At 37.5% G+C, this 24,860-nt stretch overlaps 2 protein-coding genes across 4 annotated transcripts; one reads left to right on the top strand and one right to left on the bottom strand.

Moving 5' to 3' along the window:
• Nucleotides 1-2,825: 2,825 nt before the first annotated feature.
• LOC122029314 (carbamoyl-phosphate synthase small chain, chloroplastic-like) lies at nucleotides 2,826-9,817 on the bottom strand. 3 transcript variants are annotated; one of them, XR_006125008.1, is made up of 13 exons: nucleotides 9,600-9,817; nucleotides 7,694-7,862; nucleotides 7,500-7,569; nucleotides 7,218-7,344; nucleotides 6,271-6,359; nucleotides 6,118-6,178; nucleotides 5,959-6,026; nucleotides 5,761-5,889; nucleotides 4,984-5,093; nucleotides 4,175-4,903; nucleotides 3,957-4,035; nucleotides 3,609-3,774; nucleotides 2,826-3,139 (listed from the first exon to the last, which is right to left on the bottom strand). XR_006125008.1 is itself a non-coding variant. In XM_042588254.1 (12 exons), exons 2-12 carry the CDS (start codon nucleotides 7,859-7,861, stop codon nucleotides 3,096-3,098), a joined length of 1,380 nt encoding a protein of 459 aa, XP_042444188.1. In that variant the 5' UTR covers nucleotide 7,862; nucleotides 9,600-9,816; the 3' UTR covers nucleotides 2,826-3,095. The 3 variants fall into 3 exon arrangements, 1 of the variants encoding a protein (XP_042444188.1); XR_006125007.1 differs by having other exon boundaries at nucleotides 3,957-4,903; XM_042588254.1 differs by lacking the exon at nucleotides 3,957-4,035 and having other exon boundaries at nucleotides 4,556-4,903; nucleotides 9,600-9,816.
• An 8,645-nt stretch (nucleotides 9,818-18,462) lies between these two features.
• On the top strand, nucleotides 18,463-19,243 carry LOC122030031 (carbamoyl-phosphate synthase small chain, chloroplastic-like). Its single transcript, XM_042589182.1, has 3 exons — nucleotides 18,463-18,621; nucleotides 18,746-18,815; nucleotides 18,971-19,243. Exons 1-3 carry the CDS (start codon nucleotides 18,523-18,525, stop codon nucleotides 19,099-19,101), a joined length of 300 nt encoding a protein of 99 aa, XP_042445116.1. The 5' UTR covers nucleotides 18,463-18,522; the 3' UTR covers nucleotides 19,102-19,243.
• Nucleotides 19,244-24,860: the final 5,617 nt, after the last annotated feature.

Here is a 24,860-nt window from a genome sequence, read left to right as displayed (position 1 = left end):
TACACTACATGTAGAAGCCAAGGTCATATTTCAAGTCATGTCAATATGAGACTGTCTTTCTAATTTTCTAATTAAAAAAAAAAATCCAACCAGACATCTGTAAACATTAAAAATATCTTACTGCGTATGTATGATTCATGTCGATTGATCTTTTTTGACATTTGTTGCAAATGCATCATGTAACGCTACTTGCTTGAATTTCCCACAGGATCCTGACGAAACTGAATGTGCTTGATTTTGACAACAAACTTTACTTGCTTGAATTTCCTACAGGATCCTTGACGAAACTGAATGTGCTTGATTTTAACAACAAGCCTCACGCTGTGGTCGATTGTGGATTGGTCAAAGCTTATCCGTGGACAGAGTTTGAATCCATGATCAGCTTCTAGAAAAGGCGAACTTTGTCGTTATTTCTTACGTTTCTCCTCCTAATTCTTCTATACTCGAGTACTCGTCAGTCCCAGTCAAGGTTTTAAAACATTCTTCATCATTCAACGAAAGTGACACTTAGCACCTCTGTTTGGAGAATTTTAATTTGTTTTGCGACAAGGTGGAGGCAGGGAGATACGTAACGGTCGTGCCTTTAACATGCATGATGCATGTAGTTCCCAGTCTCCAGCCACTGATCTATCTGACGTCTTCCTATCTCTCTATTTTATTTTATTTTATTTTCTATAATCTAAATATTTATTTTTTGAATGTATTAATTTCAAAGGTCCAATTTCACGATAGTTTTTTTTGAGACGACTCATTACTCTACCGTTAGCGTTTAATTAATTTCACAGTATGCCATTGTTAAAAATTGATCCGTAAATATCTGATTAACTGTGAAACTATTTTTTCATTGCACTATAATCTGAGGTTGATCTGATATCTCTATGAAGTAAAAGGTGATTTCACTCGTCTTGAACGTCTTTCATTGTCGGACTTAAGAGCGAGATGAAAGAAGATAAATCAAGTAATCTTCTAGATAAAAGGACATTGAATTCTCATAGGAATACTAATTCGGTGAATTAGTTGCACCGTCGGGGCAATTGATCCAATGACTCTATTTGACCCAATAACTATTATTTTTTTGGTTGACATTTAATATTCAATTTATGTTGATTAATTATGAGATAACAGATATAATTCCATATAAATTTTTTATTAATTAATAGAATAAATTTAGAAGTATTTAAATGGGCATCAACTTAATATTTTCACTTAAGCAAAATTTATCTATTACTTAAAACTCGATTTGTAGACGATTGGGATGCCACTCTAGCTTGCATGCTTTGCTTTATTAGTGGAGGAATGATTCAAGTGTTAGACTTACTTGGAAAAACGGAACTTCATCCATTTTCTCATTTATAGTAAAAAACATTAAAAAGAACATCCTTTATTGTTTATTATAAAAATATTGTATTTTCTAAAAAATATAAAAAAAACACTTCATATATGTGGAACAATTTTAATTAAAATTGCTATTAAAGAGAACTTGATTAGTAAATTTAACAAAAGCTATATTATTAATTTTTAGAATATGACGTGCCCCTTTAATATTTTTTTAAATGAGATAATTTTTTATGATAATAAAAAAAGGTGTCTTTTCATTTTTGCTCTAAGCTTATTTTGATAAGAAAAGAAAGTGCGCTTTTTAATTCCGAGGAGATGTATGGTGGGATGAGAATATAAGGAATGAAGAGTGGTAGGTAGTCGGGTGAAGATAAATTAAAGGTGAGGCCTCTTTATTTTAGATTTGATGGTTTTATTTTAGATTAAATGAATATGTTTAGTGGAACTAAATAAAATAAACTATTTATGTTTGGGAATAAGTGGTCACACTCACTTTCTATGAGCTGTTCATACAAGCTGACAAGCACGCATCATAGATGCCCCACGAGTGTTATATAATTGTAAAATACTTAGAGAAATAATGTCAGCTCTAAATGTATATAAACTGTGCTTAAAATTTACTCGATAGGAGAATGTCATTTATTTTCAAAATTAATCATGTGAAACTCAAATACTTAGATTATAAAAAAAAAAAATATGACATCACATACCCTTGAAATGAAACCAAGATCAGATTTCTAAAATATTCATTAAAAAAATGGGATAGGGGCATTTTCACCAGCAAATAGCTACTCTTTGGAACCTTTCTCAAATGCAAATTTCTACCCTCGATACTAAATTAGATTGCACATTAAAGGAACAAAGTTATCCACCGGCTTCAAAGGTTCAAAATAAAATTGGACAAAGATTAGTGATGAAGATACTGCCCATTTTCATAAAGTTGCAACAACTAGAAATTGAAATGGACATAAATCAGAATCAGTTGAACAATGTTACCATGGATAAACGAAGAAAAGCTGATAGCTGCCTTCACTGATTACTCTAGACAGTTGTTGGGCCAGTCAGTTATGGGTAGAACCCAGATGCACGAGAACTCATTAGAGAACATTTAGGGCTGCAATCACTAGCTGCTCTTTTCACCATGGTGAGATTGATAAAGCTGTTAGAGACTTGGGGAAGTTAAATTCTCAAGGGCCAAATGGGAATAAAGGCAGAATTGCTATGTGCAAAATGGGACTACAACGACAACAAAGTTGATCTCCAAAGTCTGCCACAAGATTACAAACAACCATCAGATCTCTAATACTTAGCCTCCAATTTTCTCTCATGAAAGGCAAAGGTGCCGAAGATTACTATAACTGAGGTCCTGAACTGGTGCAAAGGAGCACTTTGGTCCTAGGAGAACTAGATTTGTTAAGGTACGGAATAAGCTTTTTGAAGAACATTTTACTAAAATATCAGGACTTTCTGGTCATATAACTTGCAGATCTACTGAAACTCAGATGAACATAGCTTAGATTAACACAGTAAAAAACTCATTAAATTCTTCATAGTCAATAATTTTAATGGAGAAAACAAAACCCATGAGAAGACAACCAAAAAACTAGCACCTCAAACAACAGAAAATAATCAACATAGATAGATACTAACATGGTACTAGTAGAAGAGACTTTTTTCAGCACACGCATGTTGTGGTACTTTAAGATAACCAAGATTCCTCTAAGATTACGCGTCTGAATTATTGCATGATTGAACATTTATGTTTCATTTGCCTTCATCAACTCAATGAACTCCCCGAAAGCTGCCACACAAGGAAAAAAACAAAATTTCAGAATATTTGTGTGGATGAATCTCTTATCATGTCATTTTCAAGGACAATTTCATTTCTGAGAGAGAAACATGACCAGACAACCTAAAGTCTTGCATTGATATTTTGTTTGATGGTCATTTTAGATTTGATCCATTTTTATAGAAGATGTTGAAACTGTTGTTCTCCTAATAGATGATTCTACATATTGCTGAAGCTGTCGGCATTTTTAATGCACAATGCACTAGCTTAATATCTACAGGAATTTGACATTTTAATAGTGAAGTTTGAGGTTTCGATCCATATGATTTTGACAGATTCCTTGTAGATAATTCCCCTGCAGGTTGATTAGGATTGGTTCTGTCATGCAATATCTGGTCAGCAGTTTTATTAAAGATACCGGGCATAAATTTTAGCGACTGAAGATTTTAAGGAAAAGAAAGACATTTTGCTTAGTTCTTACTTGGGTCGGAGTCATGGGGCCCAGGAGAAGACTCCGGATGGTATTGAAGGGACATCAGTTTTAGCTCTGGGCAAGCAAGACCAGCACAGCTTTTGTCATTAAGATTTATGTGAGTTACTTCAACTCCAACAGGGAGGGATGCAGGGTCAACAGCATAATTATGGTTCTGCCAGGAAATTTAAAAAAAAACAGATATCAGAAGGAAAGAAACTTTCAAACCAACTATAGATACTACCTTCAAATTCAACAAACAAAAAGATAAATACTCCTCCAGAAAGAAAATTTATTCTAACTACCAAACCAGAAATGAAATTGCAGCTAGCGGGAAGTGGTAAGAAGACGTCTTACATGTAGTATCTACTTTACTAGTCATTCATTCTCTACCAATTCACCTAGCATCTTTCTGGTAGACCCAGGAAGGCAGTAACTGTATTAGCCATTAAAGGAAAACAAAAACAAGAAACTCATGCAACCAAAAATAGCAACTCAAGCAACAAAAACAAACACAAGCACAAGAACAGTAAAAATTTAGTGCCAACACAAAGGTAAGCTTCCGCCTCAAGTACCATAGTTTGCAAGCGAAGTAGGAATTGGGAATGAGAGACTTGGTCAGCAGAACACAAGGCGTCAGCCAAACCAATGCCGAGGAGCCACGCTGATGCTGAGTTCTACTTGGAAGGTGGAATTTGTCAAGTTGCCAAACAACTGAGGTGGCTCCAAAAGGATAGGACAGTATGCGAAGCTTATATTCTTTTAAAGGCCTTTCCATGCATATCAAGAGGTGAACCAAAGGGAGAGGAGGCCCTCACTAGCTCCATAGTAAAAATTGAAATGATATGCGGCACTTAAATCAAAGCACTAGATGCTAAGAGGGGAAAAAAATCATGAATATAACTTCAAGAAGCAAAGTACAGAGTTAAAACTTAACTTTGGTTCAATAAACAAACCTGTGCACTTATCTCAACACGTCCTTGACGAAGGTTCCCAACTGGATGGTTTCCACCATGATGACCAAACTTCATCTTGAATGTCTTGCCACCTAATGCCTGCCCAAGCAACTGGTGGCCCATGCAAATTCCAAAAACAGGAACTTTACCAATTATTTCCTTCACTGTTTCTACAGCATATGGAACTGCAGCTGGGTCTCCAGGGCCATTGCTAAAAAGAACACCATCAGGATTCATCTTTAGTGTTTCAGAGGCAGGCCACTTCGAAGGCACAACTGTGATTTTGCATCCATAAGATGACAACCGCCTCAAAATATTATGCTTTATTCCAAAATCATATGCAACAACCTGTGGACAGAAAACAATTAAAAAAAGAAGTAATAGTAATACAATGAATTCATATCATGGGTATAGACAATCACACTAACATGAAAGCTTTTGGCAAGATTCTGATCTTTGTTGAATTCCCATTGTGTGTTTGTTTTCTCCGACCACTCGTATGGGGTCTCACATGAAACACCACTTATCAAATCCACACCTGCAAAAGAAAAGATTGTTCCCATTCGTGAAATTGAAAGTCAAAACTGATCCATCTCACATTGATTTCATCAAGTAGCCACCCATTATCATCAAAACTAACTCCAATTTCAACATTGTTTTTACTACAATAACACATCGCGTATGATCAAACCAGCGAGCAAGCAATCTAGAAAAAAGAATTAGCTTATACTTACACATATAACCTTCATTTCTGAGTCTCCCACATTAAGGTCTATTCTAGTTATTTCTAGGCTAAAGGCAAACTTCAAACTACTGATCCATTTGCATGTAATACATCGGTTCCAACACAACATAAGAATTTTCATGAACCATGCTGACTTGTATTTTTTTTTGTGTGTGAAATAAATAAATAAATAAATATATATATATATATATATATATATATATATATATATATATATATATGCAACTAAACATGAGAATGAAGTAATCAAACTAATAAAAAACAAAAAAGGAAAATAGCATAGATATATAATTTAGAGCATCAGTATGTCTTTATTTAAAAAACAAGAATGAAATAACAGCAACAGGTGCTAAAAGCAACTGATGATTTATATAGATCAGATAAATAATTTTCATGGATAATGAAATAAGAACAATATTTACTTAAGCTAGATGAGATTATAGCTGATGCACAATCCTACCAATGATTTTCCATTTGCGGGCAATTTCCAGTAAATCTTGATCGGTTTGAGTCTCATCAGTGCTTAAGACTCCAACAAGACTCCCATCTTCTCTCAGCCTTCTTGTAATGGCACGAGTGTCCACATCATCTGCACCATCACACAAGTGAATTAAATGGCCATGACCAAGTTAATGGGAGAGAGTAAGACATTTCTCACATATGGCCATGATATTCCTATTTGTCAAATAATCGCTGAGAGTTTCTGTGCATCGCCAGTTTGAAGTGCTAATTAAGAAATCTAGAAGAAATTAGTAATGGAAGAGCTAATACTTATATCAATAATACATGCATACAAATTCAATATATTGGATTTTACCAAATGCTTAGGTTTCTGATGACCAAACCAGCAAGGAAGCATTGACTAGATTCCTCGTCATCTGCAAGATCATAGATCACACATTCCTGACATTTGAGGATGCAGATTATGCCAAATAATTGGATAGTACCATTCAAAATATAATTCACCCACCAGGATTGACACCAGTATTCCCAATATGAGGATTTGTCATCAGAACAAATTGACCAGCATAGCTGGGGTCAGTGAGAATCTCCTGATACCTATTCAATTCAAAATAACATTTTCTATTGAAACATGAGCATCAGTATGAAAAGCCTATAATTTGACAACATTATAGATTATGGAAACAACAATATAGAGTATTACAATGGCGAAAAGCACTTCAACTTGTCAGAGAATAACCCAACTAATTTCAATGTAAATAAATCATGTTCTTGGATCAATGGACAAAATGACCACCATCTGTTTGCATTATTCTCCTAATATTACACAGAAAAAAAACAAGCACATTGTAGGAAAAAGGATATTAACTGGAGAAAGAATTAGTCCGTATATAGTGCATACTTCAGATTAGTTAGACCCAACTAGTTAACAGTGATCAATATAATTTAATTCTTTTGTAAATTTTGAATCCATTAATACAGCTACTACTGCCAGGTTTCAGAATTGAGGCACATAACATTTGAGCTCAAAAAGACAAACAAAGAATAACTTAAACTTAATCATACAAAAATATTCAATGAAGTTAGATTTGACAGTCAAAATTTGACTTCAACAGTCCCCTGGTGCATTTGAACTTAACTTACTAGCAGCTACCAGCTTGAAACATGCTAATTAAACCAGAAAGACCAGTTCTAACAAGTTTAACATATCAGCTGCGCTCACAAGTGAGGAGGGTTCCCTCATTACAAATCCTACCACACAATTTATATTACTTAAATTGAATATTGCTACTCAACATGTGTAATGCAGTTGGGAAAGAAATAATTAATATCACTAAACAAAAGAGAGAGAGACATGTAAGAGATCTCATTTAAGTTGGTAGTTCTACAATTCAAAACTTGGCTGTAGGGTTGCAACTGCTGTGTAAATGCACCTTCAAAAAATGGCCAAATTACCCTGTTAAAGATGTATTGAACACGACTTCACCAACTTGTGTTCCTGATGCACCAAAAGACTTTGCTCTCCATACAGAACCATCTTCAAGTACAAGCCTGGCATCAAATTTTGTCCATGGCCTCTGTTCTGTATATTGTTTTCCATAAACGGTTTTTTTTAAAAAAAAAATCAAGTCTCTTGAACACCAATAAAGCAACAAGCGCGCAAGAAATGTTGAGTTTCTTAAATATTGCATTGAAATATCAACCACCACTAAATTCATCAAACCACTGATCTCTTACCTCCCCCCTTATAATCTGTATGCAGTGTACTATTCCCTGCCATCTCTTGATGAAGACACTGCATTTGCATCTGCCAAAGGAGGAAAAAAATTAATTGCTCATTCTAAAAGAAACTACGTTAAGAAATAAAAATGTAAATCATTAACATATCATCATAATGGAAAAGGTAAAGGAATGGAGTCCAAAAATCGGACCTTGCCCAATCTTTTAGACTGGGTTGCATACGGTTTCACGAACGTGTGAAGCGAGAGGAGCGAGTTGTCCTTGGGGAAGGCAAGCGGCGGATTCTCCATGGCAACAGCACGGAGCGCCCTTGGTTTGGCAAGGGCATCAATGGAGGTTGGAAAAGGGCACGACATCATACTGTGAAGACGCAAGCAAAGAAGAATAACTACACGTGAGCGTAAACTCAAAACGGAATAAAGAAGGAAAATACAATATGTAAATAGCTAATATGGGTGGGTATGTCACACATCCGGTAACCACTATTTGAGCCAGTCAATCAGTCTCATGACCCTAGAGGCGCCCCAACTAGAGAACATGCAGTCATATAGCCGAAGCTAGCATAAATTACAATAACAGTCATAACTTACAGTATCAACCATAGATTTACAGTATCAGTCATGTTTTGGAAGGGCCCTCCCCGGAGCTCATCCCGGGGCACCCAACCCGTACTATCACCACATATGCTTATACTCACCCAATTAGCCTCATATAAATAAAAAACATAGTCAATCCATATGATATTTATAACACATTCCATTTTATTCTGTAAACCTCTTTACTTCATGAGAAACCAATAGGAGCATATATTCATCCATTTATTTGTAAACCTTGCAATCTTGAAAACGAAACATAATCCATTCCTTCAAAAATTAAGCTTACACACATTGACGTCTTCATTAGGTCATAGTATCAAATTTGGCTAGATACAACACGTTAGAACATATATTAAAAAAAATGAGGTGCATCCTACCAGTTCTAATCGTAAACTTCCAAGTTATGTTTTAGCAATTCAAAATCAAAAGAAACAAGCTCAACAACAATTCAAACCCAAGTAGTGCATATACTATCCATATATCATCAAAAATCAAAGAAAACATCCCAATACCAAAAGGGAGCAGTAAAGACCTCTAAGCATCCTTAGGATACGATGAAAACATCAACAACTTAAACTACTCTAACTCAAATTCCCCTAAATTTGTCCCTGGAATACCAGCAACACCAAGAAACCATCACAGCTTAAAATCAACTCATCATATCCAAAACTGTCCCGAAATTCCAGCAACACAAGGAAACCATCAAACCCCTATCCAGAATTCCAAAATCAACAACAAAGAGCACAACATCCTCATTCTTATGTCTAATTCTATCAAAAATCTGCGCACGACAGCATTAGAGAAAATTCCAAGAATACATCATCAATCAAAACTTAGTCCCCATAAACCCAATCCAGATTTTCAGAACCAATAACAAAAAAACATACATCTCCATCCCAAGGTCATATTTCCATCAGCAATCAGTCCACTAATCAGAAGCAATAAGAAAATGAAAAACTTCTCCAATCAAACCTTAATCTATCAACGATCTGCTCCAAAACTTCCGAAAACAATAGGAAGAAGCAAAACATCATAAATCCCTACCTAAATCATCAAATCTATACCGCTCAGGTAAAAGCCCAACCTCATTCGGAGAGACCTCTTGAAGGATAGTGCAAGAAACCATGGGGAAACCAATTAATCCGTGAATCAAAACCACACAGGAAAGCAAAACAATCACCAATTCTAAACAACATCTCTCGAATCTGAAACAAAGCAAAGAGAAAATTTGCAACATCCAAATTCTTGCAGAAATCCATTAAGAGTCACCAACTGAATCAATAACATCAAGGAAGGCACAAATCAAAACGAGAACCTCATAGGAACACGAAACGAAGCAAGACCATCACAGAATCCCTCAATCCGAAATAAGAACCTCATGGAAAGAAATCGAATCATCTCACGCTCCATCAATCGGCAACAACACAGCCCTAGAAATTTCTCTTAGTTACCGATTTCTTACCTCACAGATCTCATATCAATCATAGAGGGGAGTACTTGCCTTTCTCCTTCCCGTGCCCCCCGTCGGCGGCTTTTCGCCCTCTGTATCGCGCCGCCGATAGGATCGTCAAAGGTCTCAGCTTCCGATCTCCGTGCCCCCCTCCGGCGTGGTGTGTTGCTTGGCCGGACCTCCAGGCACGATCGCCAGCTCCGTCGAGATCGGCAGGTGTGGTGAAGCCGTCGGCGTTTTTAGGGCAGGCGAAAAGAAATCAGCGGATCCGGATCTTATACCTAGGCTAACATGAAAACTTTGGAAAAATTAATTCAATTAACTCCCTAGCTACTAACTATGCCCCACCAATATTACTTGTTCTGCCCCTTAAACATGTCATTTTGGTTTATTTTAAACTCCGAGGAGTCTCTAAACATTCATAAAAAGTTTTCTGTAAGTTAATTCTTTAATCACTGCTAGAGCATGAAACTAAACCTAAATAAATAATGTGATAATCACTCATAGTGATCTTCTGAAGAACCGCAATCGAAGACGTATATCGATGAAGAGATTGCCGCTGTCGGAAGCACGATCACGGAGCTGCCGGAAAGCGCTTCAAGGTTCACGAGCCAAATCCCAACCTACTGATGTTCTCCCTTTGCTTGCACACGATCACTTCCGCTACTCCTCTGATAACCTTGGTCGCTTGCTCGCTCTTCCCCTCAACTTGGATCTGTGCTTGGACGCACCTTAAATAAGAAGGCTGAGGAAGACGAAGGGGAAAGGACACCCCTTCGTCTCCCTGGCGTTTGCAGCAGCGAAAGGGACGAACCCTTTCGCCTCCAGTAACGCCTAAACGTCCAACATCTCCCACTCGTCCAAGTCAATCCATATGGTCACATAGACCATATCAGTTACATAGACTATAAGGTGATCAAGTCACGAAGACCAGAGCGAAATTAGTCTCAAAGACTAAATAAGTCACATAGACTTTATGAGGATCAAGTCACGAAGACCAGAGCAAAATTTAGTCACAAAGACCAAATAAGTCACGAAGACTTTATGAGGATCAAGTCACGAAGACCAGAGCAAAATTTAGTCACAAAGACCAAATAAGTCACGTAGACTTTTATGAGGATCAAGTCACGAAGACCAGAGCAAAATTTAGTCACAAAGACCAAATAAGAACATCCATTCCATACATTAGGGAAAATGGTTCGTGCAACAGCAAGCACAGTGAGCATTCAATTGCTAAGAAGATTGTCACACCTTACTTAGCTGCTCCATAGAACAAATCAGAGACATAAATGTCCATAGAACGAATCAAAGACATAAATGGCTTGCTTTTACCCCAGATTAAATTATTTATATCATCATGAACATCTCTAATCCCTCATATTGACCATATGTCAAGAGCATGTTCAACATCTCCAATCAAACAAATTATTCACAATTACATTTTACGTACTGAACTAAAAATGTAACCGGTACCAGTGAATAAATGTCACAGATGTAAATCAATCTTAATCTTCCTTTTTAGCTAGAATCTATTCATTCTAAGCAGTCGCTTTCCTAGTTATGCTCTATAGACTGAATCATCCATAGCCAATAGGAAACATGTTAAAGTAGCAGACACTGATCAGAACTTCAAGTAGACAGCTAAATAGTCACTTAGAATAAAATCGATATTAACTTATAATCTCAAGGGTCTCACATAGTAGAGAAGCAGGGATCCATTCTCCTACTACCCTTCTTGTCGCCATAGCACATGTGGTATGAATCACATGCTACGATGTTATTCTCTTTACCAAAAAGAGCGCATGTTTTTCCCAAATTTAACATCGTACAAATTTCGATCTAGGCATTCCCAATGTCTATTCCTGAATTCAACATATGAATTCTAATATGGCTTCAAGCAGATTCAGTAAATGGTGAGTGCATTTACTCCAATCATTACACAAATGATCTCATCTTGACACAAATATCAAGGCGACCTTAACTTATGGGTATGTCTCTATTCACAGCTACATAAGTTGTCCCATAAGCAACGGTCTTATCTCTATTCGTACTTAACAAATAGAGATGATTACCCATGTGAGTGGACAAATCCCAATCTGCCAACATGCTTATCGAGACTTTTATTCGAATGTAACCAAGACATATACACTGAATAGATCATGACATTTTTCATTTATCAAAATGTCTTTACAATTGTTACATTCTTCAAAGTCCCAAAGACTTCATATGCCCATGAAATGACTCTTTAGTCAATGGCTAAGTAAAAGGATCAGCAAGCATATTTCGTGTAGGGATGTACTCAAGAATAACCTTTTTCTTGTCAACAATGTCCCTTACAAAATTATACTTAATTTCTATATGCTTGCCTTTGCTGCGATATCTAGGATCCTTGGAAAAAGCTATCGCAGCTTGACTGTCACAGTACACAATAACAGGACTCCCACTATCCTCAGCAATCTTCATATGCTTCAGGAACCTTCTTAGCCAGATAACCTCTTGCACAGCCGCTGCACAAGCCACATACTCAGCTTCCATTGTCGACAAGGCTACACAAGCCTGCTTCTTGCTGTTCCATGAGATGGCGCCGCCATTCAGCAAGAAGACATAGCCAGATATGGATTTCCTGTCATCAAGGTCCCCTGCTCAATCTGCATCTTAGTAGCCACTAAGGCTCATATCTGATCCTTGGAAACAGAGACAATAATCAGCTGTTCCTTTAAGATATCTGAATATCCTCTTCACCGCTTTCCAATGTCTCGATCCTGGGTTTGACTGGAAACGACTAACTAAGCTAACAACATAGCTTATATTGGGACGAGTACACAACATAGTGTACATCAAACTACCAATAGCGCTGGCATATGATTTTTTCTACATTTCGGCTATTTCGTCAGGAGTCTTGAGATACATACTTTTACTTAAAACAGTACATTTTGCTATAGGCGTCTGTTCAATATTACAATCTGACATATTGAAGTATTGTAGCATCTTAGTGATATAAGCTTCTTGAGACAAACCCAAAAGCCTCTTTGATCGGTCTCTAACGATCTTCACTCCTAAGATGTACTCTGCTTCTCCCATATCTATTATGTCAAATTGTGATAAAGCCAACTTTTGACTTCTATCACACTCTTTATGTCACTTCCAGCTATTAGCATATCATCAACATATAATGATAAAATTACAAGCTTTCCTTTTTCCTTTCTTAGGTAAATATAATGATCCTCATTGATCATTTCGAAACCATAAGATAATATTACTTTATTAAATCTTATGTTCCATTTTCTTGACGCTTGTTTTAGCCCATATATAGACTTCCAAAGTCTACATACTCTTTTCTCTTGGCCTTCAGCAACATAACCTTCTGGTTGTACCATATAGATTTCTTCGTCAAGATTACCATTAAGGAAAGCCATTTTTATATCCATCTAATGTAATTCCATGTCATAGTATGCTACTATAGCTAGGATGATATGTATTGACACAAACTTCACAACTGGGGAGAATGTCTCTTCAAAGTCAATACCCTTCATTTGGGTATATCCTTTTGCAACCAATCGAGCTTTGTATCGATTAATCGATCCATCTGCTTTCCTCTTTACTTTGAGAATCCACTTATTCCCAATAGCCCTTCGGTCTGGAGGAAGATCGACTAAATCCTAAACTTTATTCTTTCTCATTGACTCCATTTCTTCATCCATTGCAGTTTTCCATTCTTTTCTAACTGAGCTGCTTAAAGCTTCCTCAACTGTTTGAGGTTCCTCATCATCAACTGGGAGAACCATCAATGCCTCATTCTCAATATCAAACCTTCTCCGAGGAATAATCTGACGACTACTTCTTCGAAGGTTAGACTGTTGAGAAACTGACTCATTCAATGACAAATTACTCCCACTCGGTTGACTAGATTCAGGCATCTCCTGGTTTGTTGATAAAGGAACATTATCCTCCCCCTCTATCTCATATAGAGAAATTGTCTTATCAACTTCACCTCGTGTTGGGAACTCAGTTTCTAGAAAAGTAGCATCTCTTGACTCTATCTCAGAGATGGTTCAATCTTGTCGCTCACCAATAAAAACATAACCCTTAGAAGTCTTAGAGTACCTTATAAAGATACACTTCTTACCTCTAGGTCCTAATTTTCCATATTCGTGAGTCTTATCATGAACATAGGCAGCTGACCCCCAAAGTGTCAGATTACTCAAATCCGGCTTTCTGCCTGTCCAACGTTCATATGAGGTAGATGGAACTAACTTTGAAGGCACTTTGTTAAGTATATAGGTCGCAACTAATAATGCATCTCCGCAAAAGGAGATTGGCAAATTAGCCTGCGCCATCATAGACCTAACCATTTCAAGAAGAGTCCTATTTCTTCTTTCAGCAACCCCATTTTGCTGTGGAGTTCCAGGGATAGTTAGCTGTCTAATAATCCCTTTCTCATTACACATTGTCTTGAACTGATCAGACAAATATTCTCCTCCACGGTCAATGCGCAAGGTTTTAACCTTACGTTCTAATTCATTCTCAACTTCATTCAAGTAACGAATAAAGCAATCCAATGCTTCAGATTTGTGAGAAATCAAATACACATGACCAAAACATATGAAGTTATCGATAAATGTAATGAAATAAGAACTCCCATTTCTAGCCTTCATATTCTTCGGACCACAAATATCCGAATGCATTAATTGCAATGGTGATTCAGCCCTAATAGCCTTACCAAATGGTTTCCTAGTCGTCTTTCCAGCAAGACAATGCTCACATATAGATAAATTAATCTTAGCATGAGTGCCTAAGAGGCCCTCCTTAGCTAATCTATTCATTCATTCTTGTCCTATATATCCCAATCTAGCATGCCAAATTTCATCATTAACATCAGCATTACTAGTAAGAGCAATGTTTGAAAAACAACTATTATTATTTGGTTCTACATCAAGAACTATAAAACCATTTGTTACATAACCATATCCAATTAACATAGAATTAATTCGAAGTTCCACACAACGGCTATAAAAATTTACATTATAACCTAAATCAAGAAGACAAATAACGGAAACCAGATTTCGTTGAATCTCAGAAGCGTACAGGACATCATGTAGAAACAAGCTGCCTCCACCACGTAGGTTGAGCTTGCAAGTGTCAATTCCTTTGACTTCAATTCTTGCATTGTTTCCTACATATATCCATTTATTGCCAGCTGGTACCCGACTGTACTCCACATATGTAGCTCGATCACGAGCTACGTGGTTTGTTGCTCCTGAATCTACAATCCACAAAGGATACGGATCAGCTAACAATACTGTACTTGCAACATATTGCTCGTGGAAAGAAGACAAAAATGGATTTACCTTTTTAGGCTCAGTACAATCCCGAGCAAAATGGCCCTTCTTGCCACAGTTGAAGCAAGTCAACCTGCTCTTAGGTTTTTGTCCATATTTTTTTCCTTTCTTCTTGATTTGGTTTTTCGTAGCAATAGCTTTAGCCTCCTTTCCTTTCTTAAACCACTTGTTCTTATTCTTGGAACCAGAACCTTCAGCTACAAAGCTTGACCCGAAATCCTTGCGGATTCAATCCTCTCCGCCTCAAGTTCCACATGGCGTGAGACATCAGTGAAAGTCTTGATACTCTCACTATGGGTCAGGTTCTGTTTCATCGTTTCCCAAGAATCAGGAAGGGAATGGATAACTGCCTAAACCTGTTGTTCATCGGTCAACGTATAACCAGCAGTCTTAAGCTCTCGAATCATGTTACCCATCTCCCTGAGATGTTGGGCCATGGTAACATTCGAGCGCTTTTTACAACTATCAAACTTAATAGTTAGCTGACGGAGCTTACTCAGACTGACTCCACTGTACTTCTCTCTAAGGGCTACCCAGACTGCATGAGCCGATGGTAATGACTCATATTCAAACACCAGGTCATCCACCATTGAACTAATCAATATTCCCTTAGCAATGGAGTCTTTCCTTTTCCATGCCTTATAGGCATCAAGGTCACGTCTGTGCTGTGCTGTAGAACCATCAGCTGGTTCTTCCATGATTTGATTTACCGCCTCAAGAACATATTGTATCTTGAGGTGCCAGATTTTGTAGTTATCCCCATATAATTTCTCACCCTTATTGAGTTCAGCTATGATGTTTTTAGTTGCCATGATCTACATAAATAAAAAAATTATTTATTATTTCAGTGTAATTCATATATGTGCAACTATTTATTGACTCAGTGTAAATTAGAGTTAGTTTACAAAATCAAGTGATAACATTATTTCCACTCATCATTTGTATGTTCTAATCTAATCAACACTAATCAATTATATTACGAATATCTCAACTAATGAACGAATCATTTAATATGAACGAATCATATTATGAAATGAACTAATTATTTCCAAGTTAGTTAACATATAACATAACTTTTCATTATTTAATTCTGTTCGTACAAAACGACAGGAATTATTACATGACTAAAAAACCAGACGAGCTGACACTGTTCGTACATAACGACAGTAAACAGAACACTAATAAACTAGATAGGTCAGCATTGCTCCCACTAGGACAAACACTAGTGTAGCAGCCAACATTGTCCCTATTAACCTGGACTTATTTAGGATAATCTCAGATGGGGCAGCTTCAGGATTCTCTATCAGATTCATTTCTGGATCTTCCTCGAGCATCTCCTGGTCATCTTCAGACTCTTCAGGCTCTTCTTCACCCATATGGTGAAGTAGTTCCTTACATAGTATTGAATATGTGACACGCCCTTCATGACACCCCCATACATAGTCTGCTATTATCCTGGGATACTCTGGCAATGAATGCATCAATGCCCAGATCCTATAACTGTCCAGGACTGGAAACTTTTCTTGCTCAAGTTTCCAAAATAGTCTATCCAACCATCTAACATGTCCGTCGACTCCATAAGCAGACTTATACTCTATCTCCTGAATCTCCTCTCGGAGCTGGTTTCACCGCACTTCGCGACGAGTCAATGTGGTAATCGTCCGTGCCATCTGAAAAATTGAATTTAAATAAGTCAGTACAAAACCGACTAACCAGTACAAAACCAGTTTAGTTCAATTTATACAGGCATACCATCATTATAAATCAAGAAAAACAAATCTTCTCGATTTTCAGGAGTTTAAGTCGACTGGCCCATTAGACCGGTCAATCAGGAGTCCGGATGTTAAACTTAGTCTATTGTCCTTATTAGAATTAATCTAATTGGACCTATATTCTGTTATCGTTTAAGCCCATTTGAGTCAACGTCAGACTTATTGATCAAACTTAGGTTCGTTTGATTTGTCCAATTGCCCATTGGATTAAGTCTGACTCATTAGAACAAATCTAATATTTCTAATCAATTCTGACACAACAGAACTAATCCGATCATATTTGATCAGCCCAACTTATGTAATCAAGATCACCCTAATTAATTCAATAATAAGCCGAGCTAGTTAAATAAACAAATAATTTGAACCAGCTTTAGCTATCATTAAATCAATTTGGTCTGCTTAAATAAATTAATAATTTAAATCAGACATGGGTTTGATCGGCTAAGTTGGTCTGGTTCCATTTTTAATAAATTAAACCATAAATTAATTAAATATTTCTTTATTAATTAATAATATATTTCTATATGTATTTAATTAATTAATAAACTTCCTTCTTTCAAGAAGTAGATTACCCAAACTTAAAAGCACTCCTCATGAAGCACAATAAAACTGAGGTAGTGCAAATAAAACTTGACAAAACAATCATAAAGAAGCAAATCCTTATCTGTCTACATTGATTTAACTAGACCACATCAACTACTACAACTGTATGTTCCATGGATTTGGGATCAATATCTATATGCAAGGTCATATAGCTAATCATTTTTATCTCTTTCAATATCTTATCGAAGTTTATGATATTTCCTTCATCAACTCTAAGTGACTTTACTTTTCTAATTATACATTCATCCTTTTAGCATTCCCATAACAACTCTAATCTTTTCCTCATGTTATTTTATAAGAAACAACCTAACTACTAGCAAATACTGCTGAATGAGTGAAGTTTCAGCTATATGAGGAAGAGACAATAGTTGAATAGAAATACACAGACAATAAAGTATATTTAAACTATATACCCACTGAAAGGCACCTTCATTGCAAAGTTACTCCATCTTGATCTTTAAGGCACATTCCATTTCTTGATATACACTTTAAATTGATATGCTCCATTTAGATACCTATGAGCAACTTGACTGAAATTACCATAGCAAAATAAAGATTCTCACAAGGGGACCTCTGAATTGCGACTCCAACATGAAACACTGTAGCAATACTAGCCATAAACCACACTAAATCCTTCTTCTATCGACCAAACACATTAAAGCTCAATGACAGCAACTTCTCAAACATACACAATCGGCTACCAACCAGATATATTCCACCATTAGCTCCACAAAATTCAAATTAATTTAGGTCCCTATAACGATCCTACCAACTCCTTCAAATAGATTGAGGCAAAGTTATTTTTAACAGATTCCATCAATGCTAACCGAGGAAAAAGGTAAGAAAAATTAAGAAAAGAATAACCGGGAGAACCATCCAGGTTCGAAGCGAAAGAAGTTCTGATCCAATACCAACTCACAAAATACTTAAGTTCATTACAAACCTTCAAGAATTCCTTTCTAGGTATCTTATTTTTCCATTTGGTATTTGCATCGTTCACCTATGGGAATTACCTGAACACATTTTGCATCCAATGACAAAGGATCTCTAGATGTAGGCTATAGTTGTTTAATTAAGCACATTATAATTCACCATTCAAATTCAGAATTATACCGAAGGAAATCTTACAAACTTGTGGACAAAAGTAGCTGAGTTCCTGATGAGATGACATGCGCACACTATCCTTTAGGAGTGATGTCGTGTCCTTTTCCAACCTCCATTGATGCCCTTGCCAAACCAAGGGCGCTCCGTGCTGTTGCCATGGAGAATCCACCGCTTGCCTTCCCTAAGGACACCTCGCTCCTCTCGCTTCACAAGTTCGTGAAATCGTATGCAGCCCAGTCTAAAAGATTGGGCAAGGTCCGATTTTTGGACTCCATTCCTTTACCTTTTCCATTATGATGATATGTTAATGATTTACATTTTTATTTCTTAACGCAGTTTCTTTTAGAATGAGCAATTAATTTTTTTCCTCCTTTGGCAGATGCAAATGCAGTGTCTTCATCAAGAGATGGCAGGGAATAGTACGCTGCATACAGATTATAAGGGGGGAGGTAAGAGATCAGTGGTTTGATGAATTTAGTGGCGGTTGATATTTCAGTGCAATATTTAAGAAACTCAACATTTCTTGCGCGCTTGTTGCTTTATTGGTGTTCAAGAGACTTGATTTTTTTTTAAAAAAAAACCATTTTTGGAAAACAATATACAGAACAGAGGCCATGGACAAAATTTGACGCCAGGCTTGTACTTGAAGATGGTTCTGTATGGAGAGCAAAGTCTTTTGGTGCATCAGGAACACAAGTTGGTGAAGTCGTGTTCAATACATCTTTAACAGGGTAATTTGGTCATTTTTTGAAGGTGCATTTACACAGCAGTTGCAACCCTACAGCCAAGTTTTGAATTGTAGAACTACCAACTTAAATGAGATCTCTTACATGTGTCTCCCTCTTTTGTTTAGTGATATTAATTATTTCTTTCCCAACTGCATTACATGTTGAGTAGCAGTATTCAATTTAAGTAATATAAATTGTGTGGTAGGATTTGTAATGAGGGAACCCTCCTCACTTGTGAGCGCAGCTGATATGTTAAACTTGTTAGAACTGGTCTTTCTAGTTTAATTAGCATGTTTCAAGCTGGTAGCTGCTAGTAAGTTAAGTTCAAATGCACCAGGGGACTGTTGAAGTCAAATTTTGACTGTCAAATCTAACTTCATTGAATATTTTTGTATGATTAAGTTTAAGTTAATCTTTGTTTGTCTTTTTGAGCTCAAATGTTATGTGCCTCAATTTTGAAACCTGGCAGTAGTAGCTGTATTATTGGATTTAAAATTTACAAAAGAAATAAATTATATTGATCACTGTTAACTAGTTGGGTATAACTGATCTGAAGTATGCATTATATATGGACTAATTCCTTCTCCAGTTAATATCCTTTTTCCTACAATGTGCTTGCTTTTTTTTCTGTGTAATATTAGGAGAATAATGCAAACAGATGGTGGTCATTTTGCCCATTGATCCCAGAACATGATTTATTTACATTGAAATTAGTTGGGCTATTCTTTGACAAGTTGAAGTGCTTTTCGCCATTGTAATACTCTATATTGTTGTTTCCATAATCTATAATGTTGTCAAATTAGGCTTTTCATACTGATGCTCATGTTTTAATAAAAAAGATTATTTTGAATTGAATAGTGTTAGAGTCTATACTGAAAGTCTAACTTTTTGTAAATATTTACTTTGAAATAAAGAATCACATTGGTCAAATGTCTACATTTATATGCTAAGTGTAGTTGTTCAATTAATTTATATTATATATAATATGGTGTGTGGTGTCACACACAGAATATCATGTTATTAGTTTCTTATAAGTTATAAATAGTAGCTCGCAGCCTCGTTCGACTAGATTTGAGGGGGAGGCACGTGATCCGGTAGCAAAGGAGGGGTTCCATACGAACAGAGATTCACGTGATCCGGTAGCAAAGGAGGGGTTCCATACGGACAGAGATATGGACATATGGAGGTCAAGGTCGAGACGATCGACGTAAAAGGTGAGTCGAGCGGGAGGCCACCTTTCCGAGCGGTCGCGGTAGAAGGTCAGGTCGGCAAGGAGATAACTCGGCTAAGGCTAAGGTTCAAGTTCCCGACGCTCAGTGATTCACATACGACAGTTGATTGGGCCAAGCGGCCGCTCAGCTGGGTCGTAGGCTAACATAGACGCTATTCAGCCGAGTATATGACCGAGCGGCCCACTCGTTCGGCCCGACCAGTATGGCCGAGCGTCTCTCCCGCTCAACCCAATAAAAGACAGAAGGTGCAGAAGAGTACAAAGGGGACGGTCAGAGATATCCTTTATGAGATATGTGCCGCCGACAGACAGCATGGTCGGCGACTGAACCAGACAGAAGATCGTACGGTGGAAGTTTCCACCGTCATGTCAGAGATATGCTCGGACAGTTGCGGTATGGCGTCAGACGTGCTTTTCTGACACATCCATTTTGAGGTATGTTTGGGGAAGCGCTCACGCGTCGAGGAACGTGCACGCGCCTCCCCGGGGGCTTATATAAGGACCCCAAGATTTCGATGGAGGTATGCAATCAGATATACTGTAGCTACAATTCTCCTTATTTCGCCTCATCTTTATTTTCGCCTGACTTGAGCATCGAAGGGTCGTCGCCGGGAACCCCTTCCTGGCCCGGCTTCGTTGCAGGTTCGCCGGAGGTCCACGTCATCCTTGCGTATACGCGGGTGCCAGGATTTATCTTGCGGTGAATGACACATGACATTTTCCTATAAACCGGAGGAGGGATCGGTGGGCAATGATCCCTAGACCGTTAACATATTCCCTGACATGCGGTGATTATTTTTTGACAAGTTGTTACGATTCCCTGGCTTGATTGTCATATAATACATGCCCCCCCAAGTCCGTTAACTGTGGACTAGGTCCCTATACTTGCAAACCTTAACTTGTGGGCCCAGACCTGCATTCCCTGGTCTGCGTTTGTCACCTCGTAAATCCAGATTTGTATGTCCAACTCTGCATTTGCCATCCGGTGAATCCGGTAAATCCAAACCTGCGCTTACCGCCCTACAAATTGAGACCCTTGCTTGTCGTCCCTTAAGTCTAATCCCGTATGCACGACCCTGCTCCGTGTTTTGTCTTGTAAGTCCTGAACTGTACGTCATGGTCCGCATATCCTGCTCTGCATGTTTTATCATGTAAGTCTTGACCTGTAAGCCTTAGTCCGCCTATCCTGAACTGTACGTCCTGATCCGCATATCATGTTCTGCATATCTTATCCTATAAGTCCTGACCTGTAGGCCTTAGTCCGCCTATCCTGAACTGTACGTCCTGGTCCGCTTATCCTGTTCTGCATATCTTATCCTGTAAGTCCTGACCTATAAGCCTTAGTCCGTCTATCCTGAACTGTACGTCCTAGTCCGCATATCCTGCTCTGTATGTTATTCTGTAAGTCCTGGCCTGTACGCCCTACCTTCTGAATTCCTACTTGCCTGTAGGCTTGACCCCTGACTGCCACAGAGGCTCGGCCCTGACTGTCATGTAATCTTGACTTTTGACCACCACGTAGGCTGGACCTTTGACCGCCACATAGGCTTGACTTCTGACCTCCGCGTGGGCATAACTTCTGACCACATTGATTATCCGACCTCTCTATCATACATCGTGTGTGTATATATATATATATATACAGAAATGTTAGCCTGCGGTACTTATGCTGCGGCATCGGTACGGTTTAGTCCACGTATATTCCTGATCGATCTCTGGACCGATCAGGGAACCTCCTGATCGGTCTACAGACCGATCAGGGAAACTCCTGATCGGTCAGGGAACCTCCTGACCGATCAGGGAAACTCCTGATTGGTCCGTAGACCGATCAGAAAATGATCTGATCGGTCTGTAGACCGATCAGGAGGTTCCCTGATCGGTCACCAGACCGATCAGGAAGGTAACTGCATCAAAATCGTAAGAAATGCACCGCAGGCTAACATTATATATATATATATATATATATATATATATATATATATATATATATATATATATATATATATAGCTGAACTCAAATATAAAATTTAAACGCTACAAATATAAAAATATAGAGCCACATTAACCAAATCTGTCTAAGTGACCAAATTAACTAATTAAACTGTATCCTAATAAATTATGAATCCAATTTAACTTAATTAATTCAGGGAAAATTTCACGTGTATTCTTAGAAATATATTATTTAGCATATTTATGGATTTTAAAACGTAACAATACCAACATATCTGATGCGGTAGAAATTTTTGACTCATTTGAGATTCGATTATGTCTCTTCTCATAACATATAATCGAATATAACACATGTCAGGGCTGGTCGAGAATTACCCGATAAAAGTCCTCTAATAATCATCATAAATGTTCCGAAATAATGAGTTAATATATATTTTTTTAATAATTTTGACTAATTTTAAAGATCATCCATTTAATTTTATCGATTTTTTTCCGTCTATTATCAAGATAATTTTAAAAAGTACAAATAAATATGATGGACTGCTAGAGATATTATTATCAAAGATAATAAATATTAGAAGTAATCGATTCGAATTGATTTAATTATTGGAGAAAAATTATCCGATCCTATGAAATTAGATAGTGTAATATCATGATCTTACATCTGACCTTATATTCGACGATTCTTATGTATCAGATATCTGGCGGTTTGTCGATTATTTAGATATCCGACCCTATATCCAATGAAATATAAAAAATAAATATAAATATAATAAAAAATAAAATATTTTAAAATGATAATAGACATTATCCATTATACATTGTAGCAGCTAATCAATAGTAACTGCTAAAACATATAGCAGCTTATCGGTAGTAGCTACTATAAGTAAGGGTGATCGCGGATCGGGTTGGTTCAGTTATTAGGGTAAAAAACTATCTGACCCTACTAAATCAAATAATATAATATTAGGACCCTATTCGATAGTTTTTTTTAAGTTCAGTTTAGGTCGATATGAGCAGATTGCTTGATTTGATGGATTGACTGCTCACCCCTACAAAATATCATTCTTAAGTTATTGAAAAGGAATAAAATCTAAAATGAACTAAAAGTAAATAACTATTAATTAAGTAGTTAAAGTAAATTAAGTAGATCTTGGACTAAAACTAGCTAATGATAAATAAATAGTGTTTAATTGAGTTTTTTTTTTTAAATTTCATTGGAGAGGAGGAGGATTCTGTCAGTAGATGACGATGATGATGTTGGTGCGGTTAGCACTAACGGTCTAACTAAAATTTTGATGAATAACAAAATAGGTTAAGTTAGTTTCATATTGATCTAACACTTCTACGAAGTATACAGGATAAGCCCAGACGGGTCGATGGGCTGACCTGACGTCTGACACGAAGTCCAGCTAGGTCAAAGGACCGACCGGATAGCTGGCACGAAATCCAGACGGTCAACGGACTGACCTGACATCTGACACGAAAACCAGACAGGTCGAAGGGCTGACTGGACGTCTAGCACGAAGTCCAGGCGGGTCGAAGGGCTGACCGGACGTTTGGCATGAAGTCCAGACGGGTCAAAGGGCTGACTGGACGTCTGACAGGTAAGTTAAGGTAAGTCACTGGAGGGGAGTGACTGTAAGGACGTGTTCTCGGGAAGGGAACATTAGGCGTCGATTCGACTTAGGTCAATTTGGGAAATCTAAGTCGAGATCGTGATTAGATTCCGGTCTCGAGGAGACGGAATCTAATTACTATTCTGTTTGATTATAAACTGTGCTAACACTCTGTTTTGCAGGATATATAATTTACATTGCCTCGGACTAACGTTTTCTTGCAGGAAGGAGATTGCTGGAAAACAAGGGTCCGGGCGTCTGGAAGTGATCCGGGCGCCCGGAGGCAAGTTTTATCCTCAAATGCGTGTTGCCACGTGGAGCTCCATGGTTGGATGGGCTACGTCACACTCCAGACGCCCGGAAAGGATCAAGGCGCTCCAAGCCTACTATATAAGAAGGGTGAGGCCTGGAGCAAAATACAACTCACGACAAGATCTCCAATTGATTGCTCTGCTATGCTCCTGCGACACTGCGAAGGCTCTCCGACAAGTGCTATTTTTTTCTTTCTTCTAAATTATTGTCGGTATTATTTTTACTAGCATTTCTGTACCTTACTTTTGTAATCAACTTTTCGAATTGCTAGTGAATTGCCCAACGAAGGCAGTCAACGAGTGCGGGCCTTGGAGTAGGAGTCGTCGAAGGTTCCAAACCAAGTAAAAATTACTTGTGTTAGCGTTGTTGTTTTCGTATTTATTCCGCTACGTACTCTCGCTAATTTTTTTTTAATCGCTATTCATCCCCCCTCTCTAGCGAATTCTCGATCCAATAAGTGGTATCAGAGCATGTACCGCTCTGATTTGGTGCAACCACCAATCATATAAGGGGGTGAAATCTTTTTTCATTTTTTTTGGTCTTCAGTTTTTCGTTATATTCCAAATTGGTATTGTTACCTTTTTGGAAATCTTCTCATCGCAATTAATCTGAATTGGTGCAACACCAATTCAGTTCTTAGATTCTTTTTATTTA

This window comes from Zingiber officinale, chromosome 10B (genome assembly GCF_018446385.1).
Source record: "Zingiber officinale cultivar Zhangliang chromosome 10B, Zo_v1.1, whole genome shotgun sequence".
NCBI lineage: Eukaryota > Viridiplantae > Streptophyta > Magnoliopsida > Zingiberales > Zingiberaceae > Zingiber > Zingiber officinale.
The sequence above is the reverse complement of the archived record's forward strand: the minus strand, read 5'-3'. Positions and strand labels throughout refer to the sequence as shown.

What these genes read in the sequence shown, in the direction of transcription:
- LOC122029314 (XM_042588254.1), bottom strand. Translation starts at nt 7,861, where the DNA reads ATGATGTCGTGCCCTTTTCCAACCTCCATTGATGCCCTTGCCAAACCA. An exon ending in TACAGATTATAAGGGGGGAG is followed by an intron (nt 7,345 to 7,499) that starts GTAAGAGATCAG and finishes AACAATATACAG; the next exon opens with AACAGAGGCCATGGACAAAA. An exon ending in GAATACTGGTGTCAATCCTG is followed by an intron (nt 6,179 to 6,270) that starts GTGGGTGAATTA and finishes ATGATCTTGCAG; the next exon opens with ATGACGAGGAATCTAGTCAA.
- LOC122030031 (XM_042589182.1), top strand. Translation starts at nt 18,523, where the DNA reads ATGGAGAATCCACCGCTTGCCTTCCCTAAGGACACCTCGCTCCTCTCG. An exon ending in AGTCTAAAAGATTGGGCAAG is followed by an intron (nt 18,622 to 18,745) that starts GTCCGATTTTTG and finishes CTCCTTTGGCAG; the next exon opens with ATGCAAATGCAGTGTCTTCA. An exon ending in TACAGATTATAAGGGGGGAG is followed by an intron (nt 18,816 to 18,970) that starts GTAAGAGATCAG and finishes AACAATATACAG; the next exon opens with AACAGAGGCCATGGACAAAA.